General features: G+C 26.1%; 3 protein-coding genes across 4 annotated transcripts; 1 reads left to right on the top strand and 2 right to left on the bottom strand.

The window, feature by feature from the left end:
* Positions 1–384: 384 nt before the first annotated feature.
* On the bottom strand, positions 385–13,601 carry Zw (glucose-6-phosphate 1-dehydrogenase Zw). Of its 2 annotated transcripts, none has more exons than XM_011499936.1 (8): positions 13,481–13,601; positions 6,398–6,522; positions 4,479–4,843; positions 2,166–2,534; positions 1,381–1,610; positions 1,033–1,238; positions 774–934; positions 385–586 (listed from the first exon to the last, which is right to left on the bottom strand). In XM_011499936.1, exons 1-8 carry the CDS (start codon positions 13,497–13,499, stop codon positions 493–495), a joined length of 1,569 nt encoding a protein of 522 aa, XP_011498238.1. In that variant the 5' UTR covers positions 13,500–13,601; the 3' UTR covers positions 385–492. The 2 variants fall into 2 exon arrangements, with proteins under 2 accessions (XP_011498238.1, XP_011498237.1); XM_011499935.1 differs by lacking the exon at positions 13,481–13,601 and adding an exon at positions 8,980–9,713.
* A 2,249-nt stretch (positions 13,602–15,850) lies between these two features.
* On the top strand, positions 15,851–17,079 carry LOC105362688 (uncharacterized). The gene is made up of 3 exons (XM_011500173.1): positions 15,851–15,875; positions 16,621–16,744; positions 16,809–17,079. Exons 2-3 carry the CDS (start codon positions 16,624–16,626, stop codon positions 17,036–17,038), a joined length of 351 nt encoding a protein of 116 aa, XP_011498475.1. The 5' UTR covers positions 15,851–15,875; positions 16,621–16,623; the 3' UTR covers positions 17,039–17,079.
* A 341-nt stretch (positions 17,080–17,420) lies between these two features.
* Positions 17,421–19,267, bottom strand: LOC105362480 (developmentally-regulated GTP-binding protein 2). The gene is made up of 5 exons (XM_011499937.1): positions 19,091–19,267; positions 18,665–18,972; positions 18,155–18,585; positions 17,797–17,998; positions 17,421–17,722 (listed from the first exon to the last, which is right to left on the bottom strand). Exons 1-5 carry the CDS (start codon positions 19,152–19,154, stop codon positions 17,636–17,638), a joined length of 1,092 nt encoding a protein of 363 aa, XP_011498239.1. The 5' UTR covers positions 19,155–19,267; the 3' UTR covers positions 17,421–17,635.
* Between the last annotated feature and the right edge of the window lie 2,020 nt (positions 19,268–21,287).

Genomic DNA, 21,287 nt, shown 5'->3' on the forward strand with positions numbered 1-21,287 from the left:
ACGTGTGCGCGCGCGCGCGCGCGTTTGTGTGTGCTATTTATAATTATATATTTTCATTGGTGCTTACAGTAAAATGAATGTACATAAATGTTGAAAAAATTAGATACAATGTCAGGTTATTTGTTAATTATATTATGTGACAGAAGTAAATTTTAACAGCATCTTTTTTGTTACTTTTAACATAATTTATTTTTGTATAAATCATATACAGAGATATCAAAATTATTAAGATTTATAATTTTGCGTAAATTATTTTAACAATATATAAATGTCGATATTACTTTTTTGATTTTGCATATATAGCAAATGCAGACAGATTTTTATATGCCGTTGAGAAGGGTGCAATATAGTCATTTTTAAATATAAATCTAAAAAGTGTAGATTTCTTAAATAAAACCTGCATATAAAATTTTCAGGTATTTATAACAATCACAGATTCGTTTACAGTTGACAATGTGTGCAATTTATTATATAAAAATATAAATATGAAATTTAATGTGGTCGAACCCATTTATATGATCCATAATAAGCAAAATTATTTTGCTTTGCCATTTTATCAGCTTCTTTTGGTCCACGGGACCCATATCTGAAAAGAAAATAATTATATAATACATTTACTACTAATAATGAAATATTGTAAATATTAAATAAATTATTAAAAATTTATTTATGCATTTGGTAATTATGGCAAGCAACTTTTATATTAAATATTCAAAGCTCGATGCTTGAAATAATCAGATTATTAGCATAGGATTACAATGTTATGAAATTACTTGTATTCGATGGGAGAAATTTTCTGTCTCTCAATTTGATGAAGTAGTGGAGTAAAAATTCTCCAAGCCTCACTGAGTTCGTCATTACGAACAAAATGCATTTGAGAGCCACAAAAAACATCTAGAATCAGTCTTTCATAAGCATCGGGTAATTTAAGACCCTGAAATAACAAAGAAACAGCAAGATTTTATCAAATTTTATGATTTTAATCAAAACTTCATCGTATTATTGATGTACGTTAATTTGTTTTCAATTTACCTTATATCTATTGCCATAGGTTAAATCTAATTCTGTTTCTTCCATATCAAACGTAATTCCAGGTGATTTGGTCATCATTTTTATGTACAATGCTTCACCCGGCTGTACTCTAATAACAAGTTCATTTCTTTTTCCCTTTCCATCAAAAATATCACCGGGGACGTCTTGATACTGAATTCTCACTTCAGCTTTTCTTTCATTTAAGGCTGAAAGCAAAGCATTTTTTATGATCATAATAATACAATACAAAAATTAGGCATTATTGTTGTAAATTTTGCGAACATTAATTTACCAATGTAACTTTTGTTTTGTTCGTATGATATTATGAGTTAAATGTTATATTTTTACCTTTGCCACATCTGAGAAGAAATGGTACGTCATCCCATCGTTCGTTATTAATTTTTAGTACAGCCATGGCAAAAGTCGGAGTATTCGACTTGGCAGGCACAGTTTTATCATCCAAATAGCCCAGTTTCCCTTCTTCATCTTTCGCCTCTGGATCGCCAATATATTGACCGAGCACTACGTCCTCCATGCTTACCGGCTTTATGCACTTCAATACTTTTACCTTTTCATTTCTGGATCAAAAATATTAATGTCTAATAATTATTACATTTTAGAGTAATATTTATTAAAAAAATGACTTTTAAATTTTGTTTTCAACCGTATATCGTCTCATCGATTAAACAATGATTTATTAATGATCAATAATAATTATGTTACTTGAATGTCAATTATATCGATAAAAAATTTTTCTTTTTAAATTCTTATCTACGTGACTTATCTATTTTCTTATTTCTAATAAGTTGTTGTTGTTGTTTTTTTTTATTTATTTATTTATTTATTTTTTTCTTATAAGAATAATTAAATAAAAAAAATTCATTTTTCTTCCAAAATACTGTTTTAAATAATATAATCGTTTCGCAGTTGTTATATTATATTATTGTCAATCGAATTTCATTTTCTAGTATGCTAGTATGCTTACGATAATTAATACACACTTATAAAAGCTATATATTCATAATATGTCATATATATATATAAGCGACTATAGTTTAAAAATTCTGTTGTAAAATAGTTGTAAAATTTTGGCTTTTATGGATAAAGTGAACAAAGGATAGTAAAACGCTGACCTGATGTCGTCGGGATGACAAGAAGCCGGCTTCTCCATAGCGACGAGCGACAATATTTGCAGCAAGTGATTTTGCATGACATCTCGAATAATACCAAATTCGTCAAAGTAACCACCTCTGCCACGTGTGCCGAACGGCTCTTTAAACGTAATTTGCACCGATGCGATGTTCTCCCGATTCCATGTCGGGCTGAAGATTCGATTCCCAAATCTCAGAGTCATCAAGTTCTGGACCATTTCTTTACCAAGGTAGTGATCGATTCTGTAAATTTGCTCTTCGGTGAAGAGAGATGCAAGATGATTCGAGAGTTTCTGCGAGGACAAGACGTCGCGACCAAACGGCTTCTCGATTATTATTCTCGTCCAGCCTCTGTGGTATACAATACAAAGGGCTTTTTAAACATGAATCACTTATTTCATCTGTAATAGTCATTTTGTTTCATCTGCTCGACGCTAAGTGGTTATGATAAAATTGTATACGCGCATAATTATATATGTGCGTGAAATCGAGTCTCGATATCAATTTTCATTGTGTATTGTCGTGGCGGGAATTTTCACCTCGAAAATTTTTTTTTGCCAACAAATATTTATATTCAATTATTCTTTGATTACGAAAAAGAAATGTAATAAAATGTAATAAATTTACCCTTAAAAAAATGTAATAACCGAGCCAAATGGAATGTTAATTTTTGATTGTTAATTGTTTATCTTGGAGAATTTTTAATCCATTGTGACTTTTAAATTCAATATATAAGTTGTATGAGAATTCTATAATAGAGCATAAGGAAGTAGAATTACTTGTAAAAATTCTTAACAAACATAATGCAATAGAAATGTCAAAAAGGTTAAGCTTATATAAATATATGAGATACATTGGAACTCAATTGCTTTCTTCAGTATTCTAAAAATCAATTTTCATTTAATACTTATATTAATTTGTTCGAGTAACTGTATTAGACGTTAACTTAATTCATTTGTAATAATAATTTGTATGTTGACATCTCGAAGTTAAATAACTAAAATATATTGTTGGCAAATTTTTTTTTTTTTTTTTTTTTTTTTTTTTTAATATTAATATTAATTAATTGTTTAATATATCGCTTATATGATATTCAAAACACTCACAAATACAATGATATAATTTTTATAAAATTTGATTAAATAATTCAACACGTCGATTCACAATGAAATATTGCTGCAATTTTAATAAAAATTATTAAAAATATATAACTGTTACTTTCCAAAAATACATAGTGATGGTACATTTATACTAATAATGCTATTCTCATCATTAGAATAATGATTTATTTCTAATTATTCATAATTATCATTTATTTAATTGGCATTAAAGTTTGTTAACTTGATTATCTTAATAAATATATAGTGTAAGAAATTTTTTCCTGAAGTAATTTTAATGCTCAATTAATATTGTCATTTTATTTTGCTTTACATTTATCACCGATTCATTTGTTATCCAAATATCTTTGAATATCTTGTACTTTAATATTTTATTCTAATCCGCTAAACTATACGATTTAATATAATATTCGTGATCTATACATGTTTAACGAAATAACTACAGACAATACTATAGTTTGAGATATTTGGCTTTCAAATAGAAACTCAATTACAAAGACTTTCATAACTTGCTGTATTTACACACAACAAAATTTCATATCGAAAATGTTTTTTAGTGTGAGACATCGTCTACAATATACAATTTACAATATACAATATACAATATGCATATACATATACATATGTATATAAATTTTCTTCTTTTCTCGTAACCTTAGATTTTTTTTCCTACTCTTAATACTCAAAGTTCTCCATTGTAATTAATCGTTGATACGATTTTCTTCACTTTTACCTAATACATGTATTTGTCTTCTTAACACATAAGCTGCTTATACTTTAAAATAAAGCAGCTTATACTTTTTATACGAATCGATTAAAATATTATATAACACGATTGAATAAGAAAATATTCGGCTTCTCAATTTATTTTAATATTACGATAACATTATAAATCTCACAAGGCAGGTTAAATTATTTACAACACTTATCTTAATATAATTCCCAATGGGACAGAATTTCAATACTTAAATTAATCATATAACGTCATCAAAAACACGTTAATTAGATAATTCCTCAATATATAATGTTTATATAATGTTTAATATAATTATCTTTCAGCGAATGACACTTAAGAGTATAACAAAGTGTCCTCGTAGATTACGTATATGTAAATCTAATAGATGAGCGTGGAGTATCTGCCTTTTAAAGTAGCCAAAGAGACGTCACGTGTACCTACTTTCTTGCCATGCAAATCTGTCTGATGTGTACGGTGACGTTCTCGAAGACCGAAGGCGGAAGTGCCAAATAAAATAACCGATTCGCGAATTGGCCCGTCTCGTGCTTCTCGATCTCCCGGTTAAGCGTGTCGAAGTCCCTCTTATCGTCGTAGGAGCCCATAACGTAGTAATTTAGCCGCCAGAATTCCTCGTAGCGCTCCTCCTCACCTGATTGCACATTCATGTAGGGCTCGCAAAAGGTACGCAGCGTCTGGATCGTGAGATCACTCCGGGCGTAGCCAATGAACGTCGTCGCCTGAGGTAACAGATTGTCCCGGAACAGCCACCATAAAGTTGGATAGATTTTCTTTTTCGCCAGATCGCCCTATTAATAGAAACAATTATCTCACTTAATCGGTATAGTATCGGAGATACATGGATCATGCGTTTAATCGTTCCAAGTGGATATCGTGAATTTTATCTTTAGCGTTGGACTAAGTTTTTTTACGCTATTAGATTTTTTTTTTTTTCGTTTCGTTTTAACTATGTTTACATATTCTAATTTAATCAATGAATCCTCGCTGCCATCGCTGCCAGTTCATGTATAATGACCTGAACCTTGACATTTAGTAATGCTTTAAATGTATTGGAAGTAATCGAATATAAGACCATTTGTTTTTTTTTGTTTTGTTATTTTTTTGTTTTTTTTTTTGTTTTTTTTTACAGTTTTGTATTATATAATACGTATACAGGTAAACTCACGAATGAATCTACGATTTTCTGATATTAATGAAATAAGTAATTTATTAGTTAGGATACAATATTTTAATAAATTAAATTAAATGGCAATTTATAATTATAATTATGTAATTATATTTGTAATTATAATTATAAATCTGGATAAAGTATTTTATTCAGAACAAATGAAGTGTAAAGTAAAACTGATTTTTATTGTAAAAATTTGAGTAGTAATTTCTTTGTAAAATAAAAAATATATGAAGATACAATGTACTTTGAGAGTACAATACACAGACAAATTATTATATTATAATAATAAATATAATAATGATAAGTTCAAAATATCTTTAGACAATCAATAAGTTTTTTTTTTACTAAATTCTGCTGGAATTTATATAAGTAATTCACATAAATAGGCAGTTATATTTTTAAACGGTTGAAAGATTATTTGATGCGTCAATAGCGTAGAAAGTCAAGTTTAAAACAAGTTATGATGCAACAAAACTCTCTTTGAGCTAAGTTACTTTGGGATTTAGAAGTTTAATGTAGATTTGTTATTAAGATTATAATACTTGCTGGATATAATCTGTGCTACTATATTTATTTACATTTTCATGTACAGGAATCTTTTAAACACAAAGTTATGCATCTGATTATTTTAATATTCAATCATGAAAAGATTATGCGGTATTTTATTTAAAAATATATTCTTAATATCTTAATAGCATTACTAACATCATAAGTTGGTCCTAATTTATTTTATAATATAATTTTATAATAGTAATGACTTTTTTTTTTTTTTTTTTTTTTTTTTTTTTTTTTTTGTTATCTTAAGTATTTGATATGATATAATATGATACAATAATAATGAGTTTTATAAATGTCGTATTGTTATAATATACATGAATAGGCATATATATAAATAATTACAACGTAAACGTAATAACAATTTTTTACTTGAAACGAAATACTTATATTCACTGATTTTTTACAATCAATTTTAAATAATTTATTTAAAATTTTTAAAATACTTCCAAACATTATGTATCCAAATAATTAATATTCATGAAGTTGAGAACTTTTGACCCACTTTTATGTATTCTACTGTGAAAATGCTAATAAAAATATTCAATTTTTATAGAATATGGCTCGATCAATTAGTGACTAACGTGACTTTATATACGTTGTAAAATAGACTTACCGAGGCACCAAGAGTGACGAAAACGTGAGGAAATAAACCATCGAAATGTGTACCCTCTAGGTAATCCATTTCTTCCGACTTTAAAGACTGTCTGATGTATCTGAGGCTCTCCTCGATCGACGGTCCTTTTAAATATTTATGTAAATATTTGTTAAAATTTTATTTCATTTATTCATTATATATATATATATATATATATATATATATATATATATATATATATATATAACGTGAAGATGCAATATTTTAAGAAATCATAGGTTACGGCATTACGATATTAATGAATCACATTTTCTTCTATATTTTATGTTTATTTATGCAGCATGTAAAGACGACATACTATTATTAAAAATATATAATTAAATCATTATGTTTTAAAGTATAAATGGTGTTAGAAAGAGTATTAGCATTCGTTAAAATATAAAAAGTATTTTAATTCTACCTAATTTACGACACTATTTCTACTAAAAATTTCTTCTTTATCAATAGATAAATCAATGTAGATAATTATAAGTCGAAATAATGAATATGTAAAAGTACATCGTGCAGTGTTTGATAGAATACGTTAAATTATTAGGCACTGAATTTTATTTGGGGGGGGGGGACGTGGTCACAAATTTAACAACTACGTATACTAAATTTATCACTATTTGAGGAATTAAATTGTTATTCTTCATTTAAACATGAGCCGCTAATTAATATACTTTAAATTTCATCTATTCTTCCAATTTACTTATTAAATTACGTATTTACCTTTATATTAAATTATAATTATTAATATCTGTAATTAATACATAAGCAATAAAAAATAATACATGATTGAATTTATTTAGATAATTAATTCGACAAGTACAATTCGATATAAAATTATAATCCATACAATTTATTAATTGTTAAATTGCTTTTAAAAGCTAATTCAAGTGCTGTCTATTCATAATTATAAATTTTTACGCATATTGATTTTACATTATCCATTATGAAATAAAAAATTATTTTGATTTATACATACAAAGGTTGAAGATAGAAGACACGAATAATTATGGAAATATTTCTTTCGAACAAACAATTCCTTTTCAATATTTGTGATTAAATTAAAAGCTTAATAACCATAACATTTTAACGTAACGTTATTACTTTGTTGCTTTTGATAAAAAATTTTTTTATATGTTATCAAATAATCTTGATTTATTGAAACGTTGAATTGAAAAATGTAACAGATCTACAAAATTTGTCTAATCAATGCGTGGAAAGGGACAGTATCTTTTAAAAAAGAGTTTATTTTAAAAAAGAATATTAGAAAATCTATTATACTTTTTGAAATCTATTATATTTTCTTAATCTTTAAAATTCAAAAGTATTATTTTGATCAAATAACTTACATTTTTAAAATGCAATATTTATTTAAACTCATACTTTCAATTCTTATATTTGATTTTCAAATATTATTACTCTAAAATTTCTTGTCAGCTTTTTGAGATTAGATTTTATTTCTTTTAATATACATTTTTTGAATTTTCGACTCAAATACTAGTCAAATGTATGCAGTTTTTTACTTACACGCAAATACACGAGATGGAATTTCAGAAAGAAATAACCGAGTAAAAATATAATTACAAAACGATGTAACATGATATCGTTAATTTATCAAACATATTTTGTTATTAATGCGGATGCAAAATTCGTTTAAAATTAGTTTACATTATTTATTTTCATGTAAACAGCGTTTTAAGGCATTTAAAATATTGTCGACGATTTCAATTGTTGCATAAAATGATGCTTTTATGAAGCGGTCATATTTATAAAATTTGTAAAAAAATAAATACCGTTGCTCTTTCAAAAAACGCAGCATAAGCAATACGATAACATTTTTTTTTTATTTTATTTTTTTTTTCTTTACTGAATTTGAGATATTTCGAGCTATTCGGTAACTTATGTTAATAATATAAAAGAATGAAAAGAATCGGTATGAATAGTATTTAAAGAGAAGGATAAGTTCAAAATATGGTAATAATAATAATACAGTTCTTTCGCAAGAAATTCTTTGATTATAGGAATTCACGTTTAAGAAATTTAAATTATTTCATAATTATTGGTCATGATACGGATAAAAGTTTTTGGATCGTACGGCGTAAGCAATAATTGATACGATACTTTGTACGTAATACAGGAAAAGAGTCGTAGTTGAAACATATGTGGTCGTTGATAAAAATTGGTCTCATTAACGTTCTTTTCTCCAGTGGTCGAATGCGTAAAATATCACAAGGTACTCGTAATGCTCCCTTGCGATCAACATTGCTGTCACACGATAATCACAAAACAAACACGTCAAATAAAATCACAGAGAACAGTGTCCAAGAGCCAGGAATAGAAGATTGGTGCAGGAAGTTAGAGGAGAGTTGTGTGTGCTCGTGTACATGCATGCATGCGTGCGTGCGTGCGTGCGTGCGTGCGTGCGTGCGTGCGTGCGTGCTTGCGTGCACGCGCGCGCCACTGCCATAGCTTAGGCAGTTAGTTCCTTTCAAGGTTAAATATTTGGGAGTGACAAGGGCTGAGACACTCACTCGATAGCCGGTGGTACTTGCCTTTGCCATTGGTGTAAGGAGCCATGACACCGTTGGCGTGCCGCCCCTTTTTGCTGCATTCACTCATGATGTCGTCCGATTGTTTACCAAAGCTCCACGAGGATGGGCTAACGAATAGTCGTGAGCTCCCGGACTCGCTGAGTATCCTAACTCGTAGCTCGCGCGCTACTGCCTAACAATCGACGAACGCGCGGGAATCTCCGGTGGGGCGCGCATGCGCGACCGGGGCTAATCCGCTGTCGGACGGGCGCACTCGCGATTTTCATGAATGTGCGGGGGCAAAGCTCGCTAGGCCCGAGCCTAGGACAGCGATCGCACTTTCCCTGTGCCTACACCGCCACATTGACACCGCCACCGCTCCATCCTCTATTTATTCGCTTCGGGCCCGATTTAGTACGCCAGCATTTAAATAAAATTCCAAGTGCCCTCTCTCTGACATGCGTCGACGCTCCTCGTCCTCGTAGAAGCCTCGTCTCGCCTTCACGAGAATTGATGCTTTGTTGCAAAAATGAGCTTATTAGTGTGGAGAATAAAGCAGCTACAATTAATTTTCATCAATGAGCTGGGAAAGTACGGTCAAGTGTGTTTTGTGTTGGAAGCTTCGCTGATAATACATATGAACTTGTTACATTAAAAGTTCTTTTGTCTGGAGACACATTCGATTTGCATTTTATATTAAAATATCGAAGATGGACTGTCTTGAAAATAATACGATCGATAAAGTATTATTGAATGATTGACGTTAATTTTACTTTTAAAAGTGCGTGCAAGAGCTTTCGAACTAACTCTAATACGACAAATTGTTATTGTTGCTTATTTTTATTTCAATATTAATTTCATGATTTTATAATTGCTATAACTGACTATTAAATCAGATTATAATGGCAATTAAATCACTAGTTCAAATCATTTATTAATATATTTTCACTTTTTTTTTTGTTTTTTGTTTTTGTTTTTTTTTTTTATTTTCAAACCAAATGACACTAACCTACGTATATTTTTCAAATAAGCTTTTAAAATGCTTTAACATTATGTATTCAAATGAGAAAATATTACATTGATAATTTCATCTCTTAAGTCACCTATGCCGTTTTAAATTAAATTTTACATATACTATACATATAGAATAAAAATACCTATTGTACTATTATTCAAAATTTTAAATACGAATGTATTGTAATTCCTTTTCATTTTTCTATCTAGAGGAATGTATTTTAAAATTTTTGCATATTTTATAGATTTTGTCAAATACATCATAGATGTGGAAATTTGCTCATTCTACAGTTATGCTTATGCGTAATAAAATAATAATAATGAAGCACTTATGATTAAAGGCGTTTAGTTTGTTACACAAATTTTATCAAAAGATCATAATCGTGTCGTTTAAAAAAGTTTTATTGCTATACGATGCATACTTATCATTGAATATTGTACAATATTTTAAATAGCACCGATACAATTATAGGATTTTCAAAATATTGATCTTCTATTTTGAGGGATTTAAACAATGCGGTATTATCATCGATTATGAAGAAGCAAAATCTTTTACCCTTGTATTTTTCAATATTAAACAATGATGTTCCATTACATCGTTTAAATATTTTTATTTTTATTTAGAATATACTACGCAGTTTTCTTCAATTTACGCGTTTTAATTGACGATTCTCTTTGTCGTAAAATTATATCTTTTCTTTTCTTGTTTTATTATAGAAGATACTTTAGAATTTATTTATTTTTAAATAGCGAGTGAATATCGAGTTGAAACTGATTCTTTTATGTAAAATAAGAAGAAAAAAGTTTAAGTAATCGCTATTAATTATAAAAGAAAATTAACTATATTTATCAGCTAATGGGGGACTTAAATGTTACAAGATATCAAGAGTTAAGTATTTATAAAATAATGGCCCAGAATGGAGGAAGAAAATTGTTATTATACAATAGCATTTTGAAGAGTAATATTTTGAGTTAGAACTTTGCATATATATATATATATATATATATATATATATATATATGATATTTAAAACTCAAAAACGCTATAAATTAAATGATATAATCGGTATTATTTTTAATACAAAATTATGATCCTATTTATAAGTATTCAATAATTATCTTTTAAATGATGAAGCGTATAAATAATTAGTGAAATTACTTGTATAAAAATATATACAATTTTAACAATTATAAAAACTTATAAACGACGATCGTATTGTCTCTATTCCAACATCTAAAATAAATTTAAAAAATGTTCCCTATATTTTAAATAGAGCTTATTTGATATTACATAGCAAAATGAATAGTTAAAGGAATGAATTGCAAAATTAAGATTAAGTTTTATAAGAAAACTAAGTAATTAAAAGTATGTTTTATCAAGTTATAGAGAAGGTAAAGTCCTAGACAAGTTCATCACTTTGAGCCTAAATCGCAAAGAAATGAATTTATATTAATAATGAATTAATATTTAAGCTATAATCAATAAGAAATGATTTTTTCTAAAAATTACGATTTCGATACAAAGTTTTTATCTAAATCGAACTGCTGACATTCTTATCAAACAGATTATGCACGTAAATAAGTCGAGTTTTGCTGATTAGTTTTTACTTTCAAGAAAATTATAAATTGTAAAAAAAAAATTGATATATATATATATATATATATAAACTTTCTGTCCCACTTAGTAGTTTATAATAAGAAAATCGATACAAATTAATTTTAGTTTATCTGCACATTATGCGCATTCTATGTTTATATTTTATCATATATTTTCGAAACAAACAAATCCTATATTAAGGTAATTAAGTATATATTATTGAAGAAGTATAATATACTTACAATGTAACAATATTTAACTAGATACTCAAATAAAAAAACTCTTTAGAAATTTGTAGTTTATCAGTATAAATGATTTTATAGTCGTTGATATTTGGATCAAGTGGCTCCATACATTTCAATTTGGTTTTATAATATATATATATATGGATGATAAATATACTTATATAAGATATATATATATATATATATATATATATATATATATATATATGTCAAATTTAATAATCAAATAATGTCAAATGAATGGATATTAAGCTTTTACAACAAATGCACCGTTTCATAAAAATTTGTAAATTGCGAATTCGAAAATAATTGTCAAGGGATTCTAAATGTACATGTTTTTACGATTATTTAAACAATATATAATCATCGATATTATATTTTTAAAATCGGCCTCAATTGTGAAATTTCATATTTTATTCTTTTAGTTATTCTAATATCTATCAATAACACAATAGATCGTGCAATGTTTTTACCATCTTTAAAATCTTATATAATTTGCAAATTTTATATAGAAACAAATATAAGAAAACGATCAATGACATACAATAAGATTATAAAAGAGATAGTTAGTTGGTTTATTTGTTTAAAATATTTCATCGCTTGAATTAATTATTAAAATAAATCGTTAAAAAAATATCATTTTTAGAAATTATGCATAAACATGTGTAGATCAATATAATTTCTTAACAAATATCGAGTATTTATATTAATAATGTAGAAGACATTCGTGATTTATGTTTAATGATTTGTATTATGTAAACTTCTATTTGAACAATATTCTACAACAAGAATAAAAATTGATGAAAGATTTATATACGAAATCATTAAATAGCGCCATTTTTCAATTTAAGGAAAAATATAGGATATAATCATATGAGTGGAAAATAATAATGCTCCAATGTTCTTAAATCGTTATGTTTGCATTTATGCAGGAGTAAGGTTATAGTTTATACGTTATTTTGATATTTAATGTAATTTAGATAGATTTTAAATTGCGCATGCAATTATTAACAATCATTCTCGCATAATAATATTTTATATAAAAATTACTTTATTTATAAAAATAATTAATTTTCTAATGGATTACGTAACTTACGTAAGCAAGAAATTGCCATGGCCATGAAACGTATTAGTTCCTCATAGAAAAAGCCTCGCACGTTTTTTTTTTTTTTTTTTTTTTTTTTTTTTTTTTTTTTTGTAAGAATATTTGTTGAATTGTAGGAAATTATAAGTTAATTTAAGAAAACGTATTATTTTTTTATCACATACTAATGTTAATAAGAATATTTGTAAGCCATGCAATATTATTATGAATATCAAAATAGTCTTACTTTATCACGTGAATTAGGTGATTTGATCTTATACATGACTTGATAATTTGTAATACGATAAAAACCAAAAATTTTATAGAAATAATTTTTACTTTGAATTTATTATGTTGTTTTCAAATTTATTATTTTTTTTTTATTTTTATGCCTTGAGGGACTTTGGTAAAAGTCAAACTGTGCCATTAATAATTGATGCAATTAATTGTAGTAACGAATTTCTAAGCAAATATATTTAATGTTAAATATAAAAAATTCACCATTTACATTTTAATACATAGATTTTTCTTATATGTCGCTTTCAAAAGTATGTATAATTATAATTGATAAGAAATACTTACTTCGACATAATTTAGCCATTGTGATAATGTCTTATACAAATATGGAAGGCTAATACTTATGGTGTTATTTATGTATTTATCCAGAGAATCTTATTGGCTTTTATAGATACAAATATTCCTGTGATCTGTTTAAAAATGTTTAATTATAACGACTACTTTGATTAGTTTTTGCATATTTTTCTTATATAAGTGATTTGTTAATATTATATTAGCAAAGTATATTAATTTAAATTTTCTTATCATATTCAATATCAGAATGTTGAAATCAGAATTTTGAAATTAATATTTCTGTACAAAATAATTCATAATATACCATACAATATAAATTAAATTAAAAAATCAATACAACTTTTATTATACATAAATTGATTTCATTATAACGAATAAATTTGTAAAATTTTATATATCGTTTTTATTTGTATATTTTGTTATTTAAATTGCTTATATATTTAATGCATATTACTCCACTTTAATTCCATTGGTACTTTTTAATTCTAATGGTTATCGTTATTTTAGTCATTTAATTTTAATATGATAAATGAGAAAATAACAAAAAACGTAATTCAAACTTTGTTAAAATTATCTCAATTTAAAATATAATTAATTTACTTTATTGCTAATTTGTTAACATTAATTATTTAAATTATCTTTTAAAATATTATAAACCTTTCGATTAATAACATAGAATAATTATTTTCTATATTTTAGATATGTACTAAAAAAAAAAAAAAAAAAAATGATAAAATTATTTAATAAATTGTAACTAATCGTAATTTTGAAAACTAAAAAGGAATCATTTCATTTGGCACAAAAATGTATCAAACAAAAGTAAATTGAAAAATTGGATAAATAAAAAAAAACGAAAAAATTAACGAAATAAATTAAGTTAACGATAACTTTTTTTTTTTTTTTTTTTTTTTTTTTTTATTTTAAATATTTTTGAACACCAATATTACATACTTTCATAATGATTTTTATATCATCTTTATTATTGAAATTTAGTTATTATCTGTTTTGTTAAATTTGTAATAAGAGAAATACGACGGCAGAAACAATATAATACTTTTCACTTCAAATATATTAGTTGCATACATGATAAACTAGTTAGAGTGTTTTATTTAACATTCTTTATAATACTTTAATAATTTATACATATAAAGGAAACATTTACCTCGGCTATTCCAAATTCGTAAGTCGGAGCAACGAATCTCACGGCTCAGCGTAACTTCAACGTTCGTAATGCGAAGAAAATGATTTTTCATGATCGCTTTTCTTTACGTATTGCGTTTGCAAACAATACAAGTGCAGATCTTGCGTATGCTCTTGTCCTCGATTTCTCATGGCTATTTTTTTTTTTTTTTTTTTTTTTTTTTTTTTTTTTTTATACTATATCATTAACGCATTACCTTTCTCGTGCTTCTTTCCACCTATTCGTTGATCGTAAAGTTTTTCGCATTTCTCTCAATATCCGTGCATTTTCATTAATGCCGAAATAATTACAAATGTCATGCTGAATACGTGTTAACGATGTCACGTTTTTTTTACTATTAGATAACTAAAAGTGACATAAATAACTTTTTATTACTTTAATGGTACAAGGACTGCGGAGTTGTCAATAATCAATCGTAGGCCCTAGAATTTTTATGTATCGCATGAGAGATGATATGGAACTAGAATACATTAGGCGCATGCGTATTATTAATTTAACAGATTTAACTTTAATACTCGGATAATTATTTTATAAAAATGTTGATTCATAATATGTTTTGTATTTTATTTCTATAAAGTCAACTAATAACAATAAGGACGATAATCAGAGTTTAATAAAAAGTAATATTATCATGCTACTAACGCTTACGACAATAGCAACAACAACAACAACAACAACAATTATGATGATGATGATAATAACAATGACAACAATAACAACAATAACAACAATAACATCAACAATAGCAACAAAAATGGTACAGATATTAGTGTATCAATGTTTAATATTTCATACATTCATTGATACATGAATCGGCATGTAATTCGTATGTTATTAAAGTACAAAAGTTTGTTTTATTTAAGCTTTTAATAAATATTTGACATTTCAGAAACAATTCTACAATTTTTTTTCAGTTAAATTTAATAACGATTTTTTAAATGTATTCTGAAATTCATTGTTATCGGTTTACGTGTTAAAAGTACGCCATCTCCAGAGTGGAATTTTGACTGAATGATGTCAATAAATAAATACTACCATTGATAATGTAATAGTGGAATTTTTGTCAGGTTATGTGATACATTATTTAATAATAATAATAGAAAAACGGCAAAGTGATTTGCATAACTTGGGCGTTTTATTATTTCATTAAAGAGTTATAAAGATTCTTATTATTATCAAGATATAGTATGTACATTTTAAATTTTGTGAATGAATTGTCAGAACAAATATTTAACCTTTGTAAATTTTTTTTCTTCTTTTTAATTTTCCGTCCATACTATATTTAAATAAAATACTACTATCTGCTTTGAATATTAACATTGCTCTTCATTTCGGAAAAGCCAGTAGCATTTCGTACCGCCTTTTATTTAATATTTTTTATTTTTTTATATATCTTTTGCGGCATAATTGTACGATCACTATTAATATCCATCATTCTTCAAGAGTTCTAGTGCATTAATAAAATTATGTATTATTTGTAAAATGTAATAAATTGAATAATTAATTTTAGATTAAAAAATATACAATCCATGGAATATTGTTTATACAATAAACTCTTGCTTCTTAATTTTAGAAAGTTCAATCCTATTTTATAAGAAAAAAGTATAAATATGCGTTAAAGCATTTGTGTTTTAAACATGATGAACTATAGAAAATATAATATAATATTAATACTTGATTTATATATTTAATAAATACATTTTAGTGATATTCAAGTTTTCATATATGACTTTATTTTAAAAGTAATTTTAAAATGAATCATATAACTTTATTACTTTATAAAATCAAATTTTAAATTATGCCTGTATAAATTATCCAAAATAAAAATTTTTTAAAACAACCGTTCCGTATTATTAGTTAATTAAACTTACATAATGTATGCTCTCGTATTATTAAAATTATGATTATCTTATCTTTTATAAAATTATAGAAAATGAGGTTAACAAGTTATGTATTGAAAGCCAGGACACCACAAAGTGATAAAGTGCCTCTTCAAGAAATTTTACAATTAAAATTGAAAAATAAAGTTTCTGGAAAATACGATCAGAAAAATGGTAAAAATATAATAAACGTAATATACTTTTGATACATCATTTAATAATTAATAAAAAATTTTAGAGGGGAGCTGTGTACACGAAGTACTAAATCTTATAGGCTGTCTATCCGATAATCAATATGAAAATCATAAATGTTCAGCAGAAGCAGAAAAATTAGATTTATGTTATACTCGCTATAGAGCATCAAAAGCTGATTTAAAATATGCCAAACAAAAGGGTTTACTAATGCCAGGACAAAAGAAATTTACACACATGCAGATTAGAACATTGTTAAAAAAGTATCCAATTTAATAAATTTATATTGATAGAAAAATAAAAGTATTATTATAAAAACATATTCATTTAATTCATATTATCTTACAAGTATTTTTAATTTAACAATAAAAATTATCATTAATGTTTTACTAAAAGTTTTAGAAAATACTTATTAAGGCTTTGGGCAAATAAAAAAAAAGTATATATATATATATATATATTTTCTCGTGTAAAAGTAATTTTAAAGCATCGATAAAATTCTATAGAATAAATGATGTCATCCTTGATGAATTATTTTCTTAAATAATACGGAAGGAATTATTAATCTGAAATATCCCTATTTAATTAATTGTAAATAAAGAAAAAGATATAGTATATTTTTCATAAAATTTTTATTAATAAAACAATGTATATTATATCTTGTGAATACTAAGATTCAACGCTGGTATGTTTAATAAATAGATGAACTTTTAAAATATCCTTTTCATCCAGTTTTACAAGATGGAATTATAAATAACGTTATCTTTGTTATTAAAATTTCAGCCAATACTGACAGTTTTTATTATTTCAAAAATAGAAGTTTTCCCCATCTATAATATCCTTGTAGTTTCAATGACCAAGATATTAGATTCTCTATTTTTTCATAATTTGAATAACGTCTTCATCGTGCATAACATGTTGTAGACCCACCCTTTGAGGTGAGTATTTTGTACTAGTACCCTAAATGTGTAATAACAGATGATAAAAATGTTTTAATAGGATTAGAAGAAAATTATTAGTCGTGTTAACTTTACCCAAACGAGTGCGTATTTAAATTGTGCAGTTAATGTTCGATGAATTCCATGACAAACATGTTCAACTGTGACACCTTTACGAAGAATTAAGCCATCGTCAAAATCTGGTGGTTGACCTGGTTTTTTTGTATATACTCGTATAAGTGACAAATATTCCCAAAGAATTTCCAACAAGTAATCTAAATTCAGCTTCATGTTGCAACTAAAACAATTGGAAGATTGTTATACCAAGGATACCAAATATTTCATTAAAAAAACGAGTATTAATAATTATAAATTTGCAAAATTTATAACTGTAAGATAATACTGTTCATTTACGGAGTATTCAATTTATTTATAAATTATATATTAAAATTACCTGGCCACAACACTATTTGGTTGCCTCGCAATTTTATCGACTTCTTCGATCGAAATTTGATCTATTTTATTATAAACATAGAGACATGGTAAGTACACACGATTGGCATTAATAACATCAATGAGTTCATCAGGAGTACAGTCTTCTCGAAACAAAACTTCAGCATTGAATATTTTATATTCGTGTAAAATCATTTGAACTAATTTTTCATCAACTTTTGATAAAATACAAGTTGAATTGAAGGAAAGGCCTCCACCTTTTTTGACTTTAAAATATATATTGGGTTTTTTTTTATTTAATCTAATACCTACAGACTCCAATTCCTTTTCTAATAATTGTCTTTGCACATCTTGTTTTGTTGCATCTAACATCATTAAAATTAAATCTGCTGTTCTTGCAACTGCAATTACTTGCTTGCCTCGACCTTTACCCTTAAATGCAAATATAATGCATTATGAAAATTATATTTTCTCATTATAATTATATTTATTTACGAATATGTATAATTACTTGAGCAGCTCCTTCAATAATTCCAGGCAAATCAAGAAGTTGTATATTCGCACCATTATAATCAATAACACCAGGAATACAAGTTAAAGTGGTAAATTCATAGGATGCAGTCTCGGATTCCGTATGAGTTAATGTACTAAGTAATGTTGATTTTCCAACAGATGGAAAGCCTATTAATGCTACTCTTGCATCTCCAGATTTTAAAACATCAAAACCTTCGCCTTTTTCAGATTTTTTTGAAGGTTCTAAAAGTTGTGAACGATATTTCGCTAGTTTTGCCTTTAACAAACCCAAATGATATTCAGTTGCTAAACAAATAAAATTAATGAATTATTAATCTTTAGATATGTCATATAAAAAAGGCATTATTGATATGCAAAAAATTTTCAGAAATAAAGTATACATAACCCTTCTAATTGTATTTACCTTTGTTTTTCTGAGTTCGTGCTATTTCCTTTTCTATTTCAGATATTTTTTCTAAAATTCCCATTTTTTATAATGTTATAATAAACAATATTATGAAAATCATTTACGAATTTATGAGGAGAAATTCACGTGCAATGCATTGAATCTACGATACGGCAGAACTGATCATCATAATAATAAACTACGGAAATTCCTTTACCGCTAGAGGTCATTGTAATTCTACATTATTATTTGTTTGTTCAAACAATAATAAACTTGTTAATTTAAAATGATAATTAAGCTCGATTAAACGTTCAGCTACGGTAAATATTCTTTATGTAAAAAATTATTTATTTTATAAATAGCGCTGTTGTTAAATTGTAAAAATGCTTATGCGACAATTTTTAAAGGATTAAATAATAGGATGGAATGGGTGTACAACAAGTTTTAAAGAATTGGATATAAAAATATTTAATGAAAATATGGGCTATTCCGCGCGTGCGTGCGTGTGTGGGCGCGTGTGTGTACGCGCGCGCGCGTATCATTCGATTTTACGGAACCGTTAAATAACGTTTTTGCTAATATATTATATTTTCGCGTTTCCTATCTCTTTATCATAATTTTAATCGGTTTTTAAACATTAAAATAATTATCTTAAACATTTCGCAACAAATCATGAAAAATAATAATTAACCTTTTTTACTTCAAATTTTTAAAAATTCCTTACATCTATTAAAGTATATCAAATTCATGGAGTATAAGAAGCTTATCGCAAAGATTAAATTTTAATTTTCATAATCCTAAACGTGCATACAAACAGCGAAATGAATGTATCCATAATTATTTTAAAAACAATAGTATTTATGAAAATTTTGTTGTCACTTTTAATTTTTATATATTAACATTACCGCATTATTGAAATTCATAATCTATTTAGTTCATAATAGAATAAGTTAATTACTTAAAAATTTAAAAACTATATAAAATTTTAATGAATAAATATTCTATACAATATTATTAGTATGGACTTATTTAATGTTAATAAATTAAATAATAATTAAATATATATAAGATGCAAAAGATTTTATTAAGCATTAGATTGAAATAATGTTATAAAATTGCTTAATTCACATTAATTTAAGGAACGAATCATTTAACTTAATATAACTTAATCTTAATTTATCTAACGCTATTTAATTTTATTTTATATACTATGAACTGCGGCACCTCCGAGGCTTATAAAGTCTATCTCACTCCAACGTTGTTTCTTCCACTTCTTACGATTAGTGGGAGAGATAACAAGTACAGCCTTTGTCTTGAAAAGAATATATTTGGAGTCGGGGAAGACGAAGGAGCTTGTTCTAAGCTTTGGCTTGGATCGTCCAGAAGTGAGCGAACCGAGTTTTTCTCTCATCCACTTTAAAGGAAATACAAGTATGGTAGAAACTAAAGTGTATGTCAGACATATCGAAAATATATATTATCCCGGCCTAAGTTATTATTAATTGACGTTTATCGTTTTAATGATATTCAATAATGTTTCTTTTACTAATTGAATTATTTCTATTATTAATAATCATACTATTGTTATAAAAAAAAATCTTATATATTATTTTTATTATATTTTAGTATTTTACCAATAGCTTTTACAAGTACATACGACACCTTTGAATATTCAGTCAGCGATAAATATATTCTATTACTCACAAGGTTATATTCTCTGCTCCAGAAAAGAAATAAGAATTCACTATTTATTTCATTCATAATGTGTAACATTAAGTACATTGTATTTTTGTCATTCTTGTATAAAATTGTCATTATTAGGTAAACTGGTTTTACGAGTTATTTAATTCGCTAGTATTCTTTTATTTTATTTTTCATTTCTTATAATCTTAAAAATTCTTGGATTTTATTACGATATTATAATAACCAAATTCATAATTGACATGTAAATTTTTTACGATCATTTTTTATTAACAATTTTTAATTTTTATCAGACAATTCGTATTTTACACGAATTAATAAATATACTTTGTCTAAAAAATCTATTCAATTGTTCTTCACCTTTTCCGCTATCTTTATGTACTTTTCGATCCGTATCGATCCGGAACCTTCATAAAAGATGACAGATTCATTGTTGAATTTATGTTTGTTCGCCTGAATTTTACATATGTTGGTTTGTCCATGAAATTTTATTTCTTCTTAGAAATGTTTATTA

Source organism: Ceratosolen solmsi, unplaced genomic scaffold (genome assembly GCF_000503995.2).
Source record: "Ceratosolen solmsi marchali unplaced genomic scaffold, CerSol_1.0 scaffold41, whole genome shotgun sequence".
Taxonomy (NCBI): Eukaryota; Metazoa; Arthropoda; class Insecta; order Hymenoptera; family Agaonidae; genus Ceratosolen; species Ceratosolen solmsi.

Bases quoted from the DNA above. Each gene is read 5' to 3' on its own strand.
- LOC105362688 (XM_011500173.1), top strand. From the start codon at position 16,624: ATGAGGTTAACAAGTTATGTATTGAAAGCCAGGACACCACAAAGTGAT. The intron at 16,745-16,808 runs GTAAAAATATAA...AAAAAATTTTAG, and splicing joins AAAATACGATCAGAAAAATG to AGGGGAGCTGTGTACACGAA.
- Zw (XM_011499935.1), bottom strand. From the start codon at position 9,046: ATGAGTGAATGCAGCAAAAAGGGGCGGCACGCCAACGGTGTCATGGCT. The intron at 2,535-4,478 runs GTAGGTACACGT...TGTATACCACAG, and splicing joins CAGATTTGCATGGCAAGAAA to AGGCTGGACGAGAATAATAA. The intron at 935-1,032 runs GTAAATTGAAAA...TTGTTATTTCAG, and splicing joins CCTATGGCAATAGATATAAG to GGTCTTAAATTACCCGATGC.
- LOC105362480 (XM_011499937.1), bottom strand. From the start codon at position 19,154: ATGGGAATTTTAGAAAAAATATCTGAAATAGAAAAGGAAATAGCACGA. The intron at 18,973-19,090 runs GTAAATACAATT...TTATTTGTTTAG, and splicing joins ACGAACTCAGAAAAACAAAG to CAACTGAATATCATTTGGGT. The intron at 18,586-18,664 runs GTAATTATACAT...TTTGCATTTAAG, and splicing joins TTATTGAAGGAGCTGCTCAA to GGTAAAGGTCGAGGCAAGCA.